This window comes from Paramormyrops kingsleyae, chromosome 10, assembly GCF_048594095.1.
Source record: "Paramormyrops kingsleyae isolate MSU_618 chromosome 10, PKINGS_0.4, whole genome shotgun sequence".
Lineage (NCBI taxonomy): Eukaryota > Metazoa > Chordata > Actinopteri > Osteoglossiformes > Mormyridae > Paramormyrops > Paramormyrops kingsleyae.
Genome location: NC_132806.1, coordinates 26,145,319 through 26,168,181, shown reverse-complemented (window position 1 = coordinate 26,168,181; position 22,863 = coordinate 26,145,319). Strand labels below are relative to the sequence as shown.

Here is a 22,863-nt window from a genome sequence, read left to right as displayed (position 1 = left end):
TGTAATGGCATAAAGCAAAGAAGCAATTGCCATTAAGTGATATGGGAAACTTTTTAGCATTCCCAGCCTGAAAAAATACCCCACCAAATCATACCAAATTGCACAGAAAACCTAAGATAACACTAACATATAATAAAAGCAGAATAAATACACAGCCAATATAAAGTAGAAATAATGTATGAATAATGTAATTTCACATACCACAATCAATACAGTCATGCGTGGCCTAACGACAGGGATCCATTCTGAGAAATGCTTTGGTAGGTGATTATTTTCATCATAGAGTGTACAAACCTAGACGGTATAGCCTACTACTGACCCAGGATGTATGATATAGCCTGAATAACGATAAAAGTACAGTATAGTAAATACATAAACCAGTAACATAGTTGTTTAATATCATAATCAAGTATTATGTACTGTACATAATTGTACGTGTTATCCTTTTATACGACTGGCAGAGCAATAGATTTGATTACACCAGCATCATCACAAACACGTGAGTAATACATTGCGCTATGACGTTTTGACGACTATGACATTGGTAGGTGATAACATTTTTTTTGCCCCATCATGATCTTATGGGACTACCGTCATGTATGCGGTTCTGCGTTGACCGAAATGCCGTTATGTGATGCGTGACCGTATATCTATCATTGACTTGCTGATAAACAAAATGCCAAACGTTATTTTTGCTTTTGTCCTTTTCGTAAAAGCGAAAATCTGCTTCAGATTTCTTTCAGTTAGTGAAAACAGGTGCTAATGTAGGTCTTTTGTAAAAGCGACATAGTGCAAAGTCAACATTAATAAAGCAGGAATATCTTTACATGCATTTGTGCTCTACAGGTGAGAGAGGGATTTTGGGAATGTTAGGTTTCCCTGGAAAACCCGGATCTCCTGGGGGTCCTGGGCTTCCAGGGGCTAAAGGAGTGCCAGGTTCCCCCGGAATGGAGGGATTGCAAGGAGAGACTGGCGGAAAGGGTCAGAGAGGTACAGCTCACTCTGAAGTGCCACCACCTGAAAAAGTGGAGGTGATGAAAACCTGATTAAAAGAGAGGCGGTGTGACACCTGCTGCATCCCAGACTGCTGTGTGTGTTTCAGGGATCCAGGGGAACCATGGACCTCCTGGGCCGACACCCATCTTGCCAGTGCTGATAAAGGGGGATGAAGGAGACAGGGGACCTAGTGGGCTTCCTGGCTTTCCAGGTCCAAGAGGTACGACAGCCATGTGCTCCAGAAGAACGAGGATTCATTTGTCACTAAACCTTATGCTCTGGTTAAATAAATTCACTAGGACATTCTATGATTAGCGGCAATAGGACTATATGCAACAGGGAGTAAAACGCAAATACCACACATTCAGGTGATCCCTGTGTTACCAACTGACTGCCTGCAGGTGACAAAGGTGTTGTGGGTCAGCCTGGTCCGCCCGGCCTGTCTGGCTTCTCCGGCATGGTGAAGGGTGGCCCAGGACTCCCTGGTCTACCAGGACCCTCAGGAGAACCTGGTTTCCTTGGTCCAAAGGGCTCCCCGGGTATAATGGGTTTCCCTGGCATGCCTGGGCCACAGGTGAGCACCCTCAGTTCTACAGATTATGCATTAATAGGATACTAAGACACACATATAAATGCTGCCTGCGGTGGGCTTCTGGCCCCACACTACCCAATGGGGTTGGTAGATGGATGGATGGACATCTAAACACATCTATTGAAGACCTTAGACCAGGGGTGGCGAACTTGATCCATGAAGATCCTCTGTGGGTGTAGGTTCTTGGGATGACTTCTGAAGCAGCCAATAAAAAAGCAGTGGTTCTCAACTCCAGTCCTGGAGACCCACTGTTATTGGCTGATTGAGAGGTCACCCCAAAAACCCGCCCCCACAGTGGCTCTCCATGGATCTGGTTCACCACCCCTGCCTTAGATGGACATGCATTCTACAGATACATTCTATAGGCACATGAAGAGATCTACAAATAAGACACACGCATATATACAGACCGAAAAAAATCCATACACACGTGCATACCTACACACGATAAGATGACGTGGCTAGGATTCCTGGTTGGCTAATGTGTGATGTCATTCAGGGGGAAGGCGGTCCACTTGGATCACCTGGATTTACAGGAAGTCCTGGACAGGATGGGCAGAAGGGTAAGCTTTAATTTGGGGTCTTCTGGGTAATTCAGCTGAATTGAATTGTCCATTTATTCAGTATGTGAAGGTTTATAATCTATGCTTGGTCTCCTACTACCAATGTCTAGCAGCAACAGTTCTCTGTAACCTCTGATTCCCAGGTGAGCAGGGTGATTCCCCTGCCATACCTGGAGCCCCTGGTCTTCAAGGTCTTACCGGAGACCCTGGATTCCCAGGTGAGCCCCAGACTTCACTCAGTAAAGAGTATCTAGTCTGTGTAGGTGCATTCTGCACCTGTGCAACCAGCACTTGCCCATCCCATGACTTCTCCTAGGTGACCATGGGATGCCAGGCTTGCCAGGAGATGCAGGTGTTCCTGGAAGACCTGGTTTCAGTGACCAGAAAGGCCTTCCAGGGGAACCAGGCAGACCAGGTTCAAGGGGTGAGTGCCGTCACATAGGAGGTACTGTAGCTCAGCATGGGACACCGATGTCACACCTGACCGGGTGCTGATGTCATTACTTACAGGACCTCCGGGCTCCTCTGGCAGTCAAGGCCAGACTGGCCTCCCAGGCATGAGAGGCCTGCAAGGCTTCACTGGCCTTCCTGGATCCCCTGGCCCTGAAGGCCAGAAAGGTGCATGAACCGGCTCTCTGTATCACCCCTTAATCCTTCCTTTGGGAGACCTTCTCCCTACCATTAATGCATTATAGTACAACCAAAACATGAGATGTAAGTACCCTGTTAAACACAGATAAGTAATACTGATGTTAAATAATATACAAACAGTGGTGCAAATATAAAGTGTATTTCAGTAATTACAGATGCTCACAAGGTTATGATGGTCCATGTGACAATATTTCGACTAAATGTTCTGGGTAAATGTTTTTCACTTTCAGTACATTATTCAATAAATCGCATGAGATATTCAGTGTTAATGATTCTGCCCAACTGGTAAGTGTTCAAAGCATGTTTAAGGAAGGTTAGGTTAGGCGTACTGTATTAAAATGCATTTTCAGAAAGTACTTCAGAAAGTAACTCCTTCAAATTTAAAGAAATTTATAAAAAAAAAAAAAGAGCACTTATCACCCATTTACATAGGTATTCAACCCATTTGCTATGATACTTCAAACTGAGTTCAGATATATTTCGTTTGATCATTTCAGACATGTCTTGAACGTGATTGTAGTCCACCTGTGGCACACAGGCACACGCCTTTCTGAAGGTACTCTCTGTATTAAATGTATTTTGGGAACCTGGAGTCCAGCATGATCCTCTCTCCACTACAGGACGTCCTGGTCCTCCTGGACTTGATGGGCTCAATGGACTGAGAGGGGCCTTTGGTCCACCAGGAACCCCAGGTGAGTGAGATCCTCTTTCTGCTTGTTCTGGCTATGTTGGCCTTCCTAGCTGATCATTTGTTAGCATTTTCCACTCAGTTTAGATAGACAGAACCAAGAAAATAAAGTGACCACATTCAACAAATCAGATCTAATCCTTTTGTCATTGGGAATTAATATCTACAGGTTCAGATGAAAAGGGCCTTCCAGGGCTTCCTGGTCCTGCTGGCCCTAAGGGGGAAAGGGGCGTTGGCCAGCTCGGTGCCTGTGGTGTCCCTGGGGAGGTGGGCTTCAGAGGAGATCCAGGTGAGGCTTTGAATACCACGTTTATTCTGTAGGTACGAGAAGCCTGCCCATTCTCAGATAGAAAGTAGAGTAGAGACAAGTGAGTCAAGAATTATTACACCTCAACATCAAATGTTCTTTCTGTCTCTTTTCAGTCTTAGAAATGACTAAATAGAACTGTTATTAATAATCATATACTAATAATGTCCGCAGGTAACCCTGGGACGCCGGGCATTCCTGGCCTTCCTGGGCCCAAAGGCATCTCTGTGACCTCCAACATTGTAGGCCCTCCTGGAGACCCTGGTTTACCTGGGCTAGATGGAGAGCAAGGGTTCCAAGGACCTCCTGGCCCCCCTGGTCCTGCTGGGCCCAGTACTGCCCAGGGTGACAGAGGAGACCCAGGTCCCCCCGGCTTCTCTGGCTTGCCGGGTCCACGTGGGGATCCTGGAAGCCTGGGAGCTCCAGGACTGCCAGGCGGTGCTGGACCCATTGGGGCCAAAGGTGAGTGCTGAGGGTGGCTGCAGAAGATCCAGTGATCTACAGTCTGTCTTCTTCTGAAAAGCTAATCGTGTTTCCTTTCTGCCAACCAAAATAATGAGAACCTGAGCTGAATCACCAGCACCATGTTTTCCAGGAGAAAGAGGGAACCCTGGTGTCAGTGGCCCCCCAGGGCAGCCAGGTCTTGTGGGTGACCCTGGGTTGTTTGGAATCAAGGGACAGAAGGGTGCCCGAGGTATGGTGTGGGATGCATATTAGCTGTTAGCTAAGCATTTTAACCAGCATTAAAAGAGTAACCGGTTCTGCTAGACGAGGCTAAACTCCCATCTCTTCACATCACAGGTCCCACTGGACCAAAGGGTTGCCCTTGGATGGTGGAGGTGTCAGTTGGGGATCCCGGTCCTGTTGGTGTTCCTGGTCAGATTGGAGAGAATGGCAGCCCAGGGCAACCTGGTCTACCAGGGCCTTTTGGTGAGAGTCTGAGAATGATGTGGTTTTTGTGATTGTATAAAAGGAATAACATATGAGAAGGAGTGCAGTTGTACTCCAATATATCACAGCTGTGATTCGGTCGTAGGCACAAGGCCTGCACACAGACGGGGAGACTTTAAGGGGACAAAAGTGCATACAGGCAGTAGAGACAGAACACAACCAGCCATACTCTGAATTTTGTATTAAAAATGATGTAATTTTGAGATGGTGAAACCAAAATGTATAAAAAATACCCTTTAATGTGCACATGTGAATTGGTTGATTACAAATGTAAAACTGGAGAATAGATGTAAATTAAACAGATTATGTCTTTGTCCCACACATTATTGAGGACACTGTAGCTTCTCGATGTCAGGGTCAGCCCCTGCTGTGGTCCTTCCGTGTCCCTTCCCTGTTTGACCAGCAGGTGCTGCTGGTCATCCCGTTCTTCATGTTAGTCTTTGTTCTTCCCTGTTACCTGTCTGGTCATGTGGCTCAATGTGTTAAGCATGTGGTTATCTGTGTATCCTTCTGTCTTGAGTACCCTTCTGTCCTGTGTTTGAATCCCACCTCCTGTTTTTGTATTTTGGCTCCCTAGTGTTTCATTTGAGTTGCTTTAGTTCTTGTATCTGATTTTGTAGTTGGTTTTGGTTTTGTTCCTTGTGCCCCTGATTGCCTTTACATGTTTAAATTCCAGTGTTAGTTTCTGTTTCCTTGGTTAGTTTAGCTTCCCTGTTTTCAGTTCCTTTTGTGTTCATTAGTTTCACCTGTGCCCTGTTTCCTTGGTTTTGTTAATTAGCCTCACCTGTCCTGTGTTAGTCTCGTTACCCATTAGTATTTTAGTTCCTGCCTGTGTTCAGTTCCCGAGTGGTTCATTGTCTATATTGTGTTCTGGTGTTGTTGATTTGTCTATGAGTGTGTTATTGATTGTCTTGGTTAGATCTGTGTCCTGTATTTTCCTTCCTGGTTTTAGTTTTGTAATATTTAGTCTTGGTTTATTCCCTTTAGTGTTTGACCCCCCATGGTCCTTTTGGTTTTGGTGTTTTATAGTGTTTTCTGTTATATTTAATAAACCCTGTTTTGTTTTCCTGGAGCCGCAAGTGGGTCGTCCGCCCTTTTTGTGCACCATGCCTCGTTCCCGTTCCCGAGCCGCCGGCAATCCTGACAGAATGAACCACTCCCGAGGACGATCCCCGGGCTCCAAGACTCCTGCCCCACCTGACGGTCAAGTCACCGCCCAGACCTGGGAGGAGGAGATCAGCACCCTTCGGGACGTCTGGATACGACTGTCCCAGACCCCAACGCTCCTCCAGTCGCCCTGGTTATGCCATTCCTTGACCGAGGCCGGCAACCAGCTGCTCCAGCTCTCTCCAGCATCTCCGGAGGAGGAGGTGCGAAGGCTGGAGAGGGTCTTCTGGCACCTGGTGGACCTGGCCGGGTCACCTAAGGAACCCGAACCAGGTTGCCCAAGGGAAGCCACGGCCGCTTCCGTCGCTCAGCCCGAGCCCTGCCCAGGGGAAGCCACGGCCGCCTCCGCCGCTCAGCCCGAGCCCTGCCCAGGGGAAGCCACGGCCGCCTCCGCCGCTCCGCCCGAGCCCTGCCCAGGGGAAGCCACGGCCGCCTCCGCCGCTCCGCCCGAGCCCTGCCCAGGGGAAGCCACGGCCGCCTCCGTCGCTCCGCCCGAGCCCTGCCCAGGGGAGGCCACGGCCGCCTCCGTCGCTCCGCCCGAGCCCTGCCCAGGGGAGGCCACGGCCGCCTCCGCCGCTCAGCCCGAGCCCTGCCCAGGGGAGGCCACGGCCGCCTCCGCCGCTCAGCCCGAGCCCTGCCCAGGGGAGGCCACGGCCGCCTCCGCCGCTCAGCCCGAGCCCTGCCCAGGGGAGGCCACGGCCGCCTCCGCCGCTCTGCCCGAGCCCTGCCCAGGGGAAGCCACGGCCGCTTCCGCCGCTCTGCCCGAGCCCTGCCCAGGGGAAGCCACGGCCGCTTCCGCCGCTCTGCCCGAGCCCTGCCCAGGGGAGGCCGAGCCGCCCGTGCCTGGCCCACAGGGGGCCTCTGCTTCTGCTCTGCCCGCGCCCGGCCCACAAGGGGCCGCCTCCTCTGCTCTGCCTGCGCCCGGCCCACAGGGGGCCAGGCCTTTTGACTTTGCCCCTGCTTCTCCACCCAAGACCGTCCTGGCCCCAAGCCCCAAGATCCGGACGCCTACCTCCACCCAAGCGGACCTTTCCTGGCGCTGGTGGAGGTCCAGCAGAGGGCCAGGCCGGTTCTCTGTCTCCCGAAAGGGGAGACGGGGACACACTAGGCAGTCCAATCGCCTAGACGCAATCCCCTCGTTGTCACCCTCTGGTCCCCATCCTTCCTTATCGTCCTCCAGTCCCCATTCCGGTCTTGTGCCCTCCTCGTCGTTCCCCAGTCTTGTAGTCCCTTCCTCGTCGTCGCCCTGCAGTCCCAGTTCCCGTCCTGCAGTCCCTTCCTCATCGCTCCCCAGTTCCCATCCCACAGACCCCTCCTCATCATTCCCCAGTCCTCCAGTCCCTTCCTCCTCGTCCTCCAGTTCCCGTCCTCATCTTGCAGTCCCTTCCTCATCGCCCTCCAGTTCCCGTCCCCGTCCTGCAGTCCCTTCCTCATCGCCCTCCAGTTCCCGTCCTCCTCCTGTAGTCCCTTCCTCGTCGCCCTCCGGTCCCAGGTCCCGTCCTCACCCTGCAGTCCCTTCCTCGCCGTCACCCTCCAGTTCCTGTCCTCGTCCTGCAGTCCCTTCCTCTTCGCCCTCCATTCGGCCACCAGGCCCACACCCTACCCAACCTTTCCCTTTTATGTTTCCTGGCCAGCTACCCCAACAAGTCCCATTTCTGCCCTTCCCTTTCAGTTCATCTGCCCCGTTTCGATCCCAGTCCCATGTTCCTGGTCCTTTCCCTCACCCTGCTCCTTTTGTTCCTTGCCCTTCTGGTTCCCCTACACCATTTCCTTTTCCACCTCGTGTCCCTAGTCCTGTTCCTCAGAGTCCACGTCTGTTTGTTCCAGGTCCCCAAGTTCTGCCCCCTACTGTGATCCCTCGTCTAGTGTTCTTGTCCCAGCTCCTGGTGTCTGCCCTATCTGTTTTTGTTCCCTTCTTGTCCGAGTTCTTGGTTCTGTCTGTCCAGTTCCTTGGTTTTCGTTAGTGGGTTCCCTGTTTTGTTCCCTGTCTGGTTCTACGTCCTTGTCCTGTCCGCCCGTTCTCTGTGGCCCTGACAGTGCCCTTGCGCGCGTCCGGTGTCCGCGCGTTAGGTGGGGGGTACTGTCAGGGTCAGCCCCTGCTGTGGTCCTTCCGTGTCCCTTCCCTGTTTGACCAGCAGGTGCTGCTGGTCATCCCGTTCTTCATGTTAGTCTTTGTTCTTCCCTGTTACCTGTCTGGTCATGTGGCTCAATGTGTTAAGCATGTGGTTATCTGTGTACCCTTCTGTCTTGAGTACCCTTCTGTCCTGTGTTTGAATCCCACCTCCTGTTTTTGTATTTTGGCTCCCTAGTGTTTCATTTGAGTTGCTTTAGTTCTTGTATCTCTGATTTTGTAGTTGGTTTTGGTTTTGTTCCTTGTGCCCCTGATTGTCTTTACATGTTTAAATTCCAGTGTTAGTTTCTGTTTCCTTGGTTAGTTTAGCTTCCCTGTTTTCAGTTCCTTTTGTGTTCATTAGTTTCACCTGTGCCCTGTTTCCTTGGTTTTGTTAATTAGCCTCACCTGTCCTGTGTTAGTCTCGTTACCCATTAGTATTTTAGTTCCTGCCTGTGTTCAGTTCCCGAGTGGTTCATTGTCTATATTGTGTTCTGGTGTTGTTGATTTGTCTATGAGTGTGTTATTGATTGTCTTGGTTAGATCTGTGTCCTGTATTTTCCTTCCTGGTTTTAGTTTTGTAATATTTAGTCTTGGTTTATTCCCTTTAGTGTTTGACCCCCCGTGGTCCTTTTGGTTTTGGTGTTTTATAGTGTTTTCTGTTATATTTAATAAACCCTGTTTTGTTTTCCTGGAGCCGCAAGTGGGTCGTCCGCCCTTTTTGTGCACCATGCCTCGTTCCCGTTCCCGAGCCGCCGGCAATCCTGACACTCGAATAATGAATGATTGGATTTCATCAGTGGTTCTGTGGTTTTAGGTCCAAAAGGGGCAGTGGGAACCCAAGGAAACCTGGGACAAATTGGGCAAGGAGGCCCACCAGGACCCGTTGGAGAGCCTGGACTTCAGGGGCTTTCTGGGCTGCCTGGAGAGCAAGGTGTGATTCGGCATAACAGGGTTGTGGATTTTTGCATGCAGGGAAGCTTGGGAGCCAAGAGAAGGATTTTTATTTGTTTTCCTGAGAGGAACCAGGTGATATTTAATACGTATAAGCTTTGAATGATCATATATCTGATCATATGTGTGCATGTTTGTGTGCTTGTGTTCATGTGTGTTTTTTGTCCCCCCCCCCCACACCTCCAAAGGCACCCCTGGCAAACAGGGCCCCCCAGGGCTGCCAGGCAGATCCACGCGTGTCAGCAGTTTTGGCTACACTCTGGTGAAGCACAGCCAGAGCAGTGAGGTGCCCTCCTGCCCTGAGGGCTTGGCACTGCTCTGGGAGGGGTACAGCCTCCTTTATGTGGAGGGCCAGGGGAAAGCCCACAACCAAGACCTCGGTGAGCCCTGGGGAGTACCACAGCAGTGTTTCTCCACCCGGTCCTCGGTGACCCCCCCAGACGCTCCACATTTTTGCTCCCTCCCAGTTCCCTAACATTTTTGCATCTGGCGGTCCCCAAGGACCAGTCTGAGAAACAGGCTGATGCATGTTTTATCTGAAGTGGTCACTATATTTGTTACTATGTATCTTAATTGGGGAATCCTTTGTGAACTACTGAATGAACTACAAAGGATCTACTGACAAACTACTAAAGGAACAAATAATGAATAACACAAGTAAAATACTGATCTCATGTTTGTTCATCAATAATGAATCGTAAGACGTCTTTTATCTCAAGTAGCAACTATATTTGTTCCTGATTTGTTCAAAATTTGTACTTCGTCAGTAACTGAGTTATTACTAAGTATTTGTGCCCCGTTACGTAAAATGTTACCTTGTTCTTCTATTTCGTGATTAAGTGTTTGACGTTAATTATACAGCAGCATCCCCTTTTTTCTTTACTTCTCCTTTGGCCTCCGCCGTCTCCCCAGGTCTGGCTGGGTCCTGCTTGCCCCGTTTCAGCACCATGCCCTTCCTCTACTGCAACACCAATGACATATGTCACTTCGCCAGCCGCAATGACAAGTCTTACTGGCTGTCCACGTCGGCGCCCATTCCCATGATGCCCGTGGCCGAGGAGCAGATTCCAGAGTACATCAGTCGCTGCTCCGTGTGTGAGACGTCCTCCCAGGCGGTGGCTGTCCACAGCCAGGACCTCACCATTCCCCCCTGCCCTGCGGGATGGCGTAGCCTGTGGATCGGCTACTCCTTTGCCATGGTAACCATAATCCTGCATTAAATCGTAATCCCACATTGTAGCACAGTCATCGCATCCTAGTCCCATTATCGTACATTGCAGTCATAATCCCAGAGTCCAGCATAGTCTAAAGTCATACAAATGGTGCCTAAAGACAAGTGTGGGGCACAGTAATGACAGATTCCACAGGGCGCTGCCCGCCTGACAGGTCTGTGTTTCCAACCCCCTTCCAGCACACTGCGGCCGGGGCAGAGGGAGGAGGGCAGTCCCTGGTGTCACCGGGCTCCTGTCTGGAGGACTTCCGCACCACGCCCTTCATCGAGTGCGGTGGCGCCCGAGGGGCTTGCCACTATTTCTCCAACAAGCTGAGCTTCTGGCTCACCACAGTGCAGCCGGAGATGCAGCTCCAGGAAATGGAGACGCTGAAGGCCGGAGAGGCACTCACCCGCGTCGGACGCTGCCAAGTTTGCATTAAGGTTTTCTAGGGCTTCTGCCTGAGCTAGGGGACCCCGAAGGAAACGCTCATGGCCCCTTTCGCATACAGAGGCCAGGGAGCCACCTGTGTTTGGGCTGGAAGGAGCTGGAGATCAGCAGTATTATAGCTTTAAATCTTGTGGTGGTTATGACATGTTTTATGGTTATTTTTGATTTTGCTTTTGTCATATTTCATTATGATTATGGACTTACTGGCTTCCATAGGAAAGTGTAACAGAACCTCAAGGGAAATACAATGGATTCTTTATTCTTGTTTACAGTTAGACATAAATCTGCCACACTGATCTCCGTTATCCACCTAACTTGAAGAGTCGTATATATACTCTGTACACACATACACACTAGCAGTCAAAGGTTTTTGCACAAACTGAGATTTTCTACATTTGCATGTTACTCACTATAATTTACAAAAATACACTCAATATTCTTTGCTATCAAATACATTTACAATATGTTCACCATCTGAGTACCTTTATTAGAAAGAAAATATCATATATTTAATTCATCAAAGTCACCTCCTCCAGCAGCAGAGAAAATTCGAGGCATTCTATCTACAAGGGATATTAAATTCTGCCCTGTTTCGTGGGATGAAACAGTTAACCAGTGCATTTAAAGTTAAAGGACAGCCTAGAATTTGATTATGCCATCACCACACAACCAGTTAATAGGATGTCAGACATGCACTGTAACATATTCTTTCCACTTTATAAAGGAAAATTGTCTTATTTGACTTATTTCACTCATCTTTCCAAACATCTTAAAAAAACATTTAAAAATCTGCAGTTTATGAAGAAAATGGAAGAGTGGTGAAAACCTGTGGCATGCAAAAACTTTTGGCTGGAAGTCAAACACACACATACACACACGCATATATGATGTCAGCTTTACTGAGCCTTTAAAACAAACTGACAACAGTTCATCAGTATTTCACATTCCCTATGAAAAGAGCAGTAAGCCATATTTAACACATGATCAAACTAATGTGACAAACATTTGGTGCTTTGTTGATGTCACTGTGTAATGAACATTTAACTGTGCAACCACGTCTACCATAAATTGGGGGATTAGTCCTTAAATTCAATGGTGTTTTTAGAACATAAATACTGTATTTTAACCCTAGATACTATGGACATTGTCTATGCATAAAATGACAACAGAATGCTCTTTTGTAATTGTGACATTCAGTGTTCTGCTATCATTCCTACTACCAGACTACAGTTTACCATACTTTTAACATATACTTGGGCTAGATGTCTGGACTGGTGAAAAACTGTGTTCTTTTTTCACTATGCAATAAACTGTTGAGCTTGAAGTTTCAAAACTTTTCACACGCCATTACTTACACTAAATAAACACAGTCCAACTGTAATTCTATGGGTATATTTAAGCAATACTACTTCATTTTTCTAATAAATTCTCATCCAAAATGGAACATGGTTCAGGTGCTGCTATATCATCCCTAATACCACTATTTTTGTTTAAACTACAAAATATGAGCATTATATGGAAATATAGATATTACATACCTGTAATACTTAACGTTTTGAATATGAATGCATAAAATAATTTTAGTTGTGTGCATATATTCTAGTTTTGATGCAATGTGTGTGCATTTTTGTGTCCATTATAGGGTATGTCAACTTATTAAAATACATTTACTGAAGTAGATTTTAGGCCAAACATTCAAAATACCATTTATTTGGCTAACTGTACAGTAACAATCCATTGAACAATTTAAGTGTAAAAGGAAATACTATTGAAGGAAACACAGTTTGGGAATGTAATTGGCTCTTGTTCGTGAGTCGAATGATTCAACTGACGTGGGGTGGCATGGTGGTGCAGTGGTTAGCGCTGTCACTGCTGTCACCGCTGTCACTGCTCACCTCTGGGACCTGGACTCAAGTCTCTGGCAGGGTTCCGTGTGTGGAGTTTGCATGTTCTCCCCATGTTGTTGTAGGGTTTCCTCCAGGTACTCTGGGTCCTCCCAGTCCTAAAACCATGCTGAGGCTGATTGGAGTTGCTAAATTGTGTGTGCTGCAATAGGTTGGCACCTCATCCTGGTTGTTCCCTGCCTTGTGAGCCTGAATAGGATAAGCAGTTTGGAAAAAGGGTGGATGGGTTTGACTCACTGACTACAGTGGCCCCGAAAGCCACTTTTTTGCATGATAATGAGATGCAAAAATTCACATGTAAATGTTTTCTTTATATGTTGTGGTTTTTGCATGTTCTTCCTTTTTATGTCCCATAAGGCCGGGTGATGCGTACCAAAAACCACATCAGTCCTTTTAGGCATACGATATTTTCTTACGATATTTTCTATTTTTCCATTCTGTCCAATGTATTCTTTTAAATAAAAATCACGTGAGATATAACAAACATTTTTATTAATTTTATTTGCAGATATACAACTATTCAGTATAGACACTTTCTTTGTTCCGAACACAAGTCTCAAAATATGCCTGTATCTGTAGCATGGGTTAAATAAAGCAACCACGACATAAAAGTGATTCACTCAACTATGTTCACTAACAGACTCATTTTGTCCTTTTATGACACTGCTCTCAAAAGAAAAGGTGAAGGTTTTTTTTCTGTTGATAAAAACCTACATAACACGTGGGCAAGTGTTTTCTGAATTTGTAGGGCGTCAACACTAATCAGCTACCGTAGATATTGGTGTCAAAGGCACGTTATCGAAAGTTGAATACTGTCCCTTGTGGCACGGAGCACATTAAGAAAACACATTAAGAGAACATAAGACATTTAAAAATAATGTAAAATAAAAATAAATTTGTTTCTGTTTCGTCTTCATGTTTTGCGTCTTCTTAATGTTTTTGCGTTGTTAATGTTGACGTGCTCTGGCCTTTCAGGGCCACCGTACCCATCACTATTAGGGAGAGTAGTAGGTGTCACATTCTCGGTAGTGACAACCCATTTGGTGATAGACAATAGGAAATTAGGAATTAATAATCACGTGACTTTTACGCGACCTTCTGCCGTCAAGCAGGTCGACTCTGCCGTAAAGTCGGAGCCCGGATCGCTAGTGCACCGCTTCGTCGACAAAAACAACAACAGCAGCTGCATCTGGGAGACAGAAAGGGGCTGGACTTTGATTTTCGTCTGGTCGGGAACACTCAAACAGGTAAATATCCGTATATAAGCGGATCTTTTATTTAATCGCAGGTAAGGTTTATATGGAAAACGCACATCACTGTTGTTGTTTTCAGTTTAGCTAGTTGGTATTTTAAAACGCTGGGCAGGGTAGACTGCCTAAAGTACCATTAGATAAGATCTGGATGCCGTGGCAAGTTTAGCGATTTTAGATCGCTGTTGAACAACTCGGTATCGCAATAGGTTATTATATACACCCGACTTTGAAAACTGGCAACCCAGGCTGCGAGCTGCAATCGCTGCAAACTGCCCGGTGGCACAATCAAACCTTCAGCAATCAAGCTAGCTAGCTAGCATTTATTTATAGATGCTAGTTGAAAATTGTGCATTGCAGGCTAGTTTGACATTACAAGGGGCTTGATGAAATGTCTAATCTGTCTGACACCGTATCGACAAATAGTAAGTAATTACTTCTATGTAAACCTGCAATTACAATTAACGTGGACACTGTGCCTTTACTGAATATACTTAACGTTGAGAGTCCATGTCGTGTTTGTTAATATTTTGGATTTCATTAGAGCATCTTTTAAGTACCTAGATACAGGTATTTGGCGACTTATGCTAAAAACATGGTAAATTAAAAAACTGTAAAATATCATCTCCGTATAACGAATGTACATGTATGCGTATCTGCCTGAGAGTGAATGACAACGGTTGAATAGCTTAATTAATTTTAACAACAACAAAAAAAACTTTCATTGGTGTCACTTATTCGTCCTTGAGATGAGTTAGCAAGCTCATCTTTTTAAAGGTTATGTAAATTGCTCGGATTAAAAGAAAAACTTTAAAATAAACGTTGATACAAGTTTTAATTTTCTGTCTGTCCATGAGTATTTTCTGACTGCTAATTAATTATAATTGCTAGATAAGTAATCTTGTAATTTTATTACACCACCTTTCATGTAATAACATATGTTGCAAGATGTGTGTTAATTTAAAGTGTTGTGTATCATGTGCGTGAATTGCAGTATAAACTTTCATAGTGCTCAGCTCTTTATTGGAGTGGTTTTCCAACCCCCTATAGGTACCCTGGACTTTTCAGAGACCCACTCGGACATGTCGTATGTCTTCATCAATGACTCCTCGCAGTGCAGCGTGCCGCTGCTACAGGCTTGCATCGACGGCGACCTGAGCTACGCTAAGCGGCTGCTGGAGACGGGCTGTGACCCCAACATCCGCGACAGTCGGGGCCGTACGGGCCTGCACCTGGCTGCTGCCCGTGGCAATGTGGAGATCTGCAGATTCCTGCACAAGTTTGGCGCCGACCTGCTGGCCACTGATTACCAGGGCAACACTGCACTCCACCTGTGTGGCCATGTAGATACCATCCAGTTCTTGGTATCCAACGGCCTGAAAATTGACATCTGGTGAGTGTTTTGTTACCTTTTAAAACAATGTCTAAATTTCCTAAAGTAAAGGTTATTGTGAAGTTAAGTAGGGTCATTAAACAAAATGTATCAGTTATTTAAAGCAAAAATGCATTGCATACGTTCTCTAAAAAGAGCATGGCCCAGAATCAGCTAGGAAAACTGACACGTGGAGTGAGAGAGTGAATTACAGGTTCCTCAGAGGGCGATTTTTCAGGGGTTTTTTCAGGACTCTGGTTCTGTTGTGTGTTGTGTACAGTAACCACAACGGGTCGACGCCGCTGGTGCTGGCAAAGAGGAGGGGCGTGAACAAGGATGCCATCCGCCTACTGGAGGGTCTGGAGGAGCAGGAGGTGAAGGGCTTCAACCGAGGGGCGCACTCCAAACTGGAGACCATGCAGATGGCGGAGAGTGAGAGGTGAGCGCCAGGTCACAGCTGCAGAGTTTGGAACAGGGGCTGAAGGTTACATGTGCAATAAGGCTCCCCAGCTGCCGGTGACAGGTTCTGCCCAGTTAGCAGAATTTCACAGATGTGGAACTGGGTCTCAGATTTAAATGCGTAACACAGAAGCTGCACTTATAATAAATAAAGTAAAATGCGTTTTTTTCCCATTTAAAGTAATGTTTTATGATTTAGTTTAAACATAAAATGTGCTTCGTTGTTGCCTTGAGGGTGCCCAAACAGGATTCACTATTTATAGTGAATGACACAGACAATTAAAATACAGGTAGCCATGGCAACTAGTTTCCAACATGCATATGTTAATTTCACTGGTTACTAATCTACTGGTGAAGACTTGCATAGCATGAACAAGCATATGTGGGGAGTAGGAATTGCTTTTCGGCACGCATGGGTGCGTCACAGAGAGACGAATGGCTGAGCTCACCACTGACGTGCTCATTACATGGGGATGTTGATAATATGGCCTGTTTTGTAGCAATCTCAGAGCTGTGAGTGGTGGGATTTCAGCAACCATGTGTGGTTTGGACTGAGACAATGTGTTAATGGGTGGTTTAGTTTGATGCATTCAAGGATGTACGCAGGGGTGGGGCCACTGGGGCACTGGCCCCAGCTGAAAGCTGATTGGTCCCTGTAGTGTCCTCTCTCCTGTCACTCACCGATTCAAAACCTGTCATTGGCTAATGATAAGGTGGGCTGTGTGTTTACGTGTGTGTTATGTGAGTGGCCTCCTCAACTGACAGCCCCTCATCCCCGTTGTCTACGCAGCGCTATGGAGAGCCACTCCCTGCTCAACCCCAACCTGCAGAACAGCGAGGGCGTGCTGTCCAGCTTCCGCACCACCTGGCAGGAGTTCGTCGAGGACCTGGGTTTCTGGAGAGTTCTGCTCCTGCTGGTGGTCATCGCCTTGCTCTCCCTGGGCATCGCTTACTACGTCAGCGGGGTGCTGCCCTTCGCTGCCAACCAGCTGGAGCTGGTGCACTGAGGGAGGAGATGGAAGGAGCAGGGTTTGGAGGATGGCTGGGGGGCTAGGAAGCGGCCCTAGGAGGAGAGGGGTGTAGGGGCTCATACGGGTCAGGCATTTGCTTTTTTTTTCCATTAGAAAATCACGATTATCGAGTCTTCATATTCTCCACCTCCCTCCATTCTACTTTCCATTGCCATAGCGATTATCATACTAATGGTGTTCACGACGTGAAACAGACGGGAGCTAGAAAGCTGAGCTGTGCCCTAATGAAGGTCTGCTTCACAGGACCACACAGTCACATTATTCATACCCCGGTACCAGTATCAAGCTCCTCCACTCATATTAACCAGTTCAGCACTGAACTGGCCAGCATTCGCCCATCATGAATGATTAATTGAACATTTCTAGGTAAAACTCACCCCGCAAATGAATATTTTAATACATTTTTAAAACCATTTCAGATTATCTAATATCAAACACTTCAGATATTGTAATTAGTTCTCCAATGCCAAGAAGGAAACCTTTGGTTGATCTTTTGTGATTGAATACCAAGTGACTTTCATTTTATTTGTTGTTTGAAGGAAAGCTCTAACCGATGCCATTTTTATTTGTTCTGTTTTAGTTATAGCTGTCCGGTGCCTGTTTTGGACTATAATATACTATATAGTATAAACTTGGGTGATAACAGATTTAAATTACTAATTACTCACATCTGTTTTATGCCCTTCTGTTACAAGGCACCTCTGTGAGTCTTGCACTTGTTTGTTAATTTAATGTTTCCCACTGCTCCTGTTTCTGGCGTTTATCTTTTCTCTGTATATTTCCCTTTAAACACAGAAAACAGGCAGTTAAGCCTCGAATGTACAGTGATAGGGGTCAAATGTGTGTCTCTGTTAACAAGCTCATTTGCCGGTGGATCAGACGTAATGGCGCTGGCCACAGACGCATGGCCAGTTTGCATACACAGCCAGAACTCAGAAGGTTAGTAAAGGAAGCATGTTTGTCCTCTCATGAGATGTTCAGAGCTGCTGTTCGTATTGCAGCAACCACTGGGCCACCTTCATCATCCTGTGAGATCATTCGGCTTAATGTGGTAAACACTGACCAAATTTCCCATTGAAGGGTCACAGATTGGTAGTTAACCTGTTATGTTTGTTACTTTAAGATATATATGAGTAGGGTTAATGTAAATTCAGTAGAATCGTTTCATTTTGTACATAGTTGTGCTGCACATTTCTGACAGTGTTACTGTATGTTCTAGGGTCAAATTAATGTATGAAGCATTAAACAGTCAGTCTTTTCCTGTATTTTTTTTGTTCTCAAATTTTTTTTGGTTCTTTTCCAGGAATGCCAGTGTTCCGTGCCAGTACCTTGTGAAGAACTTTAATTTTGAAGCATACTTTAATTCAAACGACCTCTGTCAAAAAAGTGCAAATGCCCTCAGTGGTTTCAATCCCTGTCTTCAATCTTTTTTTTCAATCTAGACAGCTAACTAACTGTTAGTTAGAATGAATTTGACTGTGTACTCAAGCACAGCCAGCCACACTACATAGATTGCTGGCTCACACACTTAACTAATTATGATTAATCATGGCGTAGTATTTCAGACTGATTTGAATCTAAGTATGTTTAATTTTGTATTGAATATACAAAGTGCCAGTTGGTGGAATAGTTGCATGGATCAGTATGGAAGCCTTGTGTGAAGTTGAAGACCTTATCCATGTAGCCTGTAATGACTGCGCCTTGGTTAACAAGCTCTGTTTAAGTTTTACTACGAGTAAAAGTTTAACTGCTTGTCATGTTGACTCAATTTGTCTGTCTTCTTCCGGTGCTAGCAAGAAAATTTACAGATGGCTTAAATAATGTTTTTTTCCTGACTAGCTGATGAATGTTGTGCCAAAGTCTGCAGGACATCAGTTGTATGTGGAGGTTGTAGCCGTTGGTTTATTTTCCTCCGCAGTTACTTCGTATTTCATAGTTTATTCAAACATCGTAACCTGTTACCATGGCGTAAGTGGCGGTTAGACAAATATTAGCATAAAATGTATACAGGTAGTTTGGATCTCGCCATTGTGCCGCCCGCTTTTATGCTTTTGAAGACATCAAGTCAGATGCTGTTATCGTTTATAGAGATGAAGGGTTGTATTGATTTTTTTTGGCTGGGCCTTTATACCTCGTGATGGAAAAGTATTGAAAAAGGGGTGGGGGAAAATGAAAACCGAATGAGCATAAAAATAAAAGATGACAGAATGAAAGCTATAAGCAGTGTGATTCTCAGCTGCTTTTCATCCACGGGGTTTAGGCCCTTGCCAAAAATGACTAGAGTCTTAATCCTCCCTGACAGACCAACCTGTCTGCCTCTTGGGCAAAATCCTCCTTGTTACTAATAATATACAGTGTTGAGCTAAGCTTTAGCTATGTGTGGTTTCTTTTTAAATATGTCTTTTTATAGCACATTGTATTTTACACCAAAATGATAGAACCACAAGTAACTGTCATATTTACATTGACTTCAGGGTCATATGCAGTATGCAGTAAGATCAGTGCCAGTTGAGTTGTGGCTTTGCCAGTGAGGCTGTAAGAGGAGGGACTGCTAACAATTGCCATCTGCCACTGTGGGTCCACATGTCCCTCTGATGCTATACCACGCCACATGGTTTGCACTGTGAGCCATGGCAGTAATGGCGATAACCACTGCAGAGGCTATGCGTGACTTTGAGTTGAAGCCCTCTGCTGCCCTCTATTGGGGAACTCAGAGTCCCACTAGTACACAACACTGCGTAACCGCCAAACAGGAGTCCAGGCGTGAAGTTTAGGTTACGTACATGCCTCACTGCGGATGATGTCTGAATGATGTTAAACAGGTGACATCAGCTACAGAAGCTGTAATTATTAGTCAATAGGGTGGGTTAATTTTCCCTGAAGTGTTTAATGAGATCCTGCAAAACTTTAATCCTCAGAATGAGGAAGTTTTTTTTTTGTTTCTTTTTTTTTAACACAGACCAACTAAGAAATTTAGAATGTGATACAGTCTAAATGTCACTAGATATTACACAAGGTTTAGATGAAGCATACCTATATATAATTATTATGATTAATACATTTTAATTCTTGAAGAAAAAAAAAGTTATTCTAAATTGAAATTTTTATTGATCCTCACATTGACATATCTTTCCCAGGATCAGACATACAATAGCAGGATCATATATTTTTATTGTATCGATTTTGACCACAATGCATTACATCATACATTTTAACCAGTAATTCCCATTTTAGCCATACGGTGGCAGCATATTTAGATCCAAATGTTTTAGCATGGAGAGCTAGTTTGGGTTGCCAGCATTGTCTGTAGTGCAGGGTGGAGTACAGGCCAGGAAGGAATGCTGTGTGTCCAGCTGCCAACTTTGGGAGGAGGGAGAGTTACTATGATGCATTCAAAGCCTCCTGTGTTGGTACTGAGACCTTTCAGCTCCCACAGCCTGGGTGTGGGATGAGGGTGATGAGTAGCTGGTGATTACATCCACTCAGGTTACTCCTCTTCCTGTGTGTGGCATACTACCCATGAACACTGCAATTGTGTGTTTTCTTTTTTAACTTTATCAGGTTTTTAAGTTCATTGTTACAGAATGTTCTGTATTTTTTTTGAGGGGGGTGGAGGGTGGGGGTTGTTTTTAAGAAGTCCTGGAACTCCCTGGAACCAACAGGTCAAATTTAATCGCTGCACAAAGGTTGGAGATGCGTGTAACAATGAAGACTTACAATCTAGCCACTGAAGCATAAGAAATTATAATGTATTAAGACGACAGTATTTGGTTACACATCTGATTCTTGGCCTGCAGGGTTTGAACTGACGGGCGATTGCAGGTAGTGATACTGGGATTCTGCTCCAATGCCATGGAGGAGGAGACAGTGGCGATGGCCGCGACATGCAGAGTAAGACGGGACACAGACTCCCAAAAGGTACATGTTGATAGTATTAGCATAAGCAACAATATTCATGAGTGATGTATCCGATTCACCAAAGCTAGCAGGGTTAATTAAGTCCCCTTGGTGAGAAGGAACAGAGGCTACATTATTTGTGCAGGGCTCTGTGGTGGGTTGAGATAGCCTATTGATTTGTCTCCATGCTGAGCTAGTGCCTGCCCCTGAGTATTCCGCTCTCAGCCTGAGCGAATTGTATTGAGGACGGGGGCTGAGTAAAAGGGTGGGGTGGGGGAGTTAAAATGATTCCAAGGGCCCCTGAGTGACAGGGGGCTTAAAATTTTGGGGATTGGTCTGGGATGGGGACCCAATATGATATGTTTTCATGGGCCCCAAAATCTCTACTAGCACCCCCGACTGAAGGATTCAGAACCTCAGACCTTCTGATTGTATCAGAGACCGACCTGGAAAAAGGAACATTTGAAAATTTGTTTAGCCATTTAAGGTATCAAACATAATTTGACTTATATTTAAAGCATTAACATCTCAAAAAATGAATAGCAAATGTGATCCCTTTTGTGATGTGTTCTAGAAATAGAATAGGCTATTTGGAATTTAAAAATATAATTTTAGCCTTTTGGTTAACTGAGATTATTGATGTTCTGGGTTTTCTGGAAGCCATAGCCGATGGACAAAGATTTTCATGTAGTCCTTGTGGAAAGGTTTACCTTTTCATTCCATCACTTCCCATAGAAATTAATTCTGAGCAAATTGGATTCTGTGGTAACATTAGTTTGTATCACATGTTTTTACGCATAAATAGCTGCCTTGTGTTGGGTTATGCATCCCTACTTTCTGACCCACCACCAAACCCTGAGCCCTGCTCTGTTGCCTTACACTTGTCCCAGCGAGACTACTCTTTGTCTGGAATCGATTTGTTTGTGAACCTGTAAAAGCTACAAAAGAAACAAACAAACAAAAAAAAAAAATGGCAAGACGGGTGCATAGTGGTTGAAGTCCCTGTTGACCTTTTGGTGAATTGCAGGCGAAAGTGGTTGTGAATGAATGCAGAATGTGAACCAGATGAGAATTTCATTTCCTAGTAATTGTGTAGAGGTGCTTTCCATGTAATAATATGAAAATTGCCACTCCACTGAATAAACTGATCATCTCATATCCAGCTAGAAAATCCTGCCACTGGACATCTTATCAAGATACAACATCCTTTATACTTTAGTAAACACAGCATGGCTCTTTCATTTTATGAGACTTAGTTACGATTTACCCTTAATTAGCTCATCCAACCAAACACCTGCTCTGTCTTCAACAGTTTTCCCTCGGCTGGTCTCTTTCTGGGAGACTCTTGTATTTTTACACTTGTCTTTGGATTTGAATAGTGCTCTTAATAGATTGCTAACTTGCACTTGTTGCTGGTTGCTCACTTGAAGCTCAGCGTAGCTGCACTCACACCTACTTGGCTCCTTGACAGCCTTGTACTTGTAATGTGCTATATGCCTTGTAGGCCTCATGAGACTAAGCATCTGCTAAATCAATCAATGCAGAGGTAAAATGTAATATTTTGTAGAATTAGATTATGGTATTGATTGAATATAACCCTGGTCACCGTCTTTGAGTCTGAAAATTATCCAATCGCATCAATTCTTTTGTCATTATGCCACCGTTCACTCAACACAGGTCAATAAAATGTGTCACGCCCACCTCCGGATGAGATGGGTCAGGGATGATCTACACGAAGCTGTGGTTTGCTCTCACGTTGTCTGCCTGCTCGTTTTGGATCGGGGGAGTCTTGGTAGCGGAATGTGAGCGATTAATACAGAGGAGATGCTGATTTGGATACATTTCTCTGTGTGAAACTGGACTGTTGCATGGTGAAAGTAGAAAGGGCACCAAGGGGAATTTGGCAGTGAAACAGAAAGGGGGACGGAGGGGTGGAGAGTGTAGCAGGGAACAATGGAAATTAATGAATGATTCTCCAAGAGGACATTTGCCAGGCTGAAGTAAAACCAGAAAAACAAGGGGGGGGGGAGGAAGCAGAAGAAACCTTCTCTGTCAGCACTAACAGGCTCCACTCTGTCCTGCTCATTAGAGCTCATGAACAGAATCTGGCACCGAGCTGCAACTCAAACTGTAAAAGAAAAAGCTGAACTGCTAGGGGTCATTTTCTTGTAAACTTGACTTCCTGTTTCCTATTCCCAACTGCAGTATCAGGGAGAGAGTCGGGGAGGTGGGGGTTAGCACTGCTACCTTGAAAGGGAGGATTATTTTGTTACTTTAAAAAAAAAACAGTAGGTATTTTCTGACAACGGA

General features: G+C 45.5%; 2 protein-coding genes across 3 annotated transcripts in view; both read left to right on the top strand.

The window, feature by feature from the left end:
* col4a6 (collagen, type IV, alpha 6) overlaps positions 1-11,973 on the top strand; it is a 66,060-nt gene extending 54,087 nt beyond the window's left edge. The window contains exons 30-45 of the mRNA XM_023816380.2: positions 847-990; positions 1,103-1,216; positions 1,398-1,570; positions 2,088-2,151; positions 2,295-2,369; positions 2,468-2,575; positions 2,662-2,769; positions 3,423-3,494; positions 3,660-3,779; positions 3,972-4,259; positions 4,393-4,491; positions 4,599-4,727; positions 8,843-8,959; positions 9,168-9,359; positions 9,892-10,178; positions 10,391-11,973. Coding sequence (XP_023672148.2) covers positions 847-990; positions 1,103-1,216; positions 1,398-1,570; positions 2,088-2,151; positions 2,295-2,369; positions 2,468-2,575; positions 2,662-2,769; positions 3,423-3,494; positions 3,660-3,779; positions 3,972-4,259; positions 4,393-4,491; positions 4,599-4,727; positions 8,843-8,959; positions 9,168-9,359; positions 9,892-10,178; positions 10,391-10,642 — 2,342 coding nt within the window. The 3' untranslated portion in view covers positions 10,643-11,973. The remainder of the gene's footprint in view (positions 1-846; positions 991-1,102; positions 1,217-1,397; positions 1,571-2,087; positions 2,152-2,294; positions 2,370-2,467; positions 2,576-2,661; positions 2,770-3,422; positions 3,495-3,659; positions 3,780-3,971; positions 4,260-4,392; positions 4,492-4,598; positions 4,728-8,842; positions 8,960-9,167; positions 9,360-9,891; positions 10,179-10,390) is intronic.
* A 1,661-nt stretch (positions 11,974-13,634) lies between these two features.
* ankrd46b (ankyrin repeat domain 46b) lies at positions 13,635-18,413 on the top strand. 2 transcript variants are annotated; one of them, XR_002838860.2, is made up of 5 exons: positions 13,635-13,791; positions 14,845-15,187; positions 15,447-15,605; positions 16,416-17,595; positions 17,960-18,413. XR_002838860.2 is itself a non-coding variant. In XM_023816383.2 (4 exons), the coding sequence occupies exons 2-4, from the start codon at positions 14,877-14,879 to the stop codon at positions 16,630-16,632; spliced, it is 687 nt and encodes a 228-aa protein (XP_023672151.1). In that variant the 5' UTR covers positions 13,635-13,791; positions 14,845-14,876; the 3' UTR covers positions 16,633-18,413. The 2 variants fall into 2 exon arrangements, 1 of the variants encoding a protein (XP_023672151.1); XM_023816383.2 differs by having other exon boundaries at positions 16,416-18,413.
* The last annotated feature ends 4,450 nt before the right edge of the window (positions 18,414-22,863 follow it).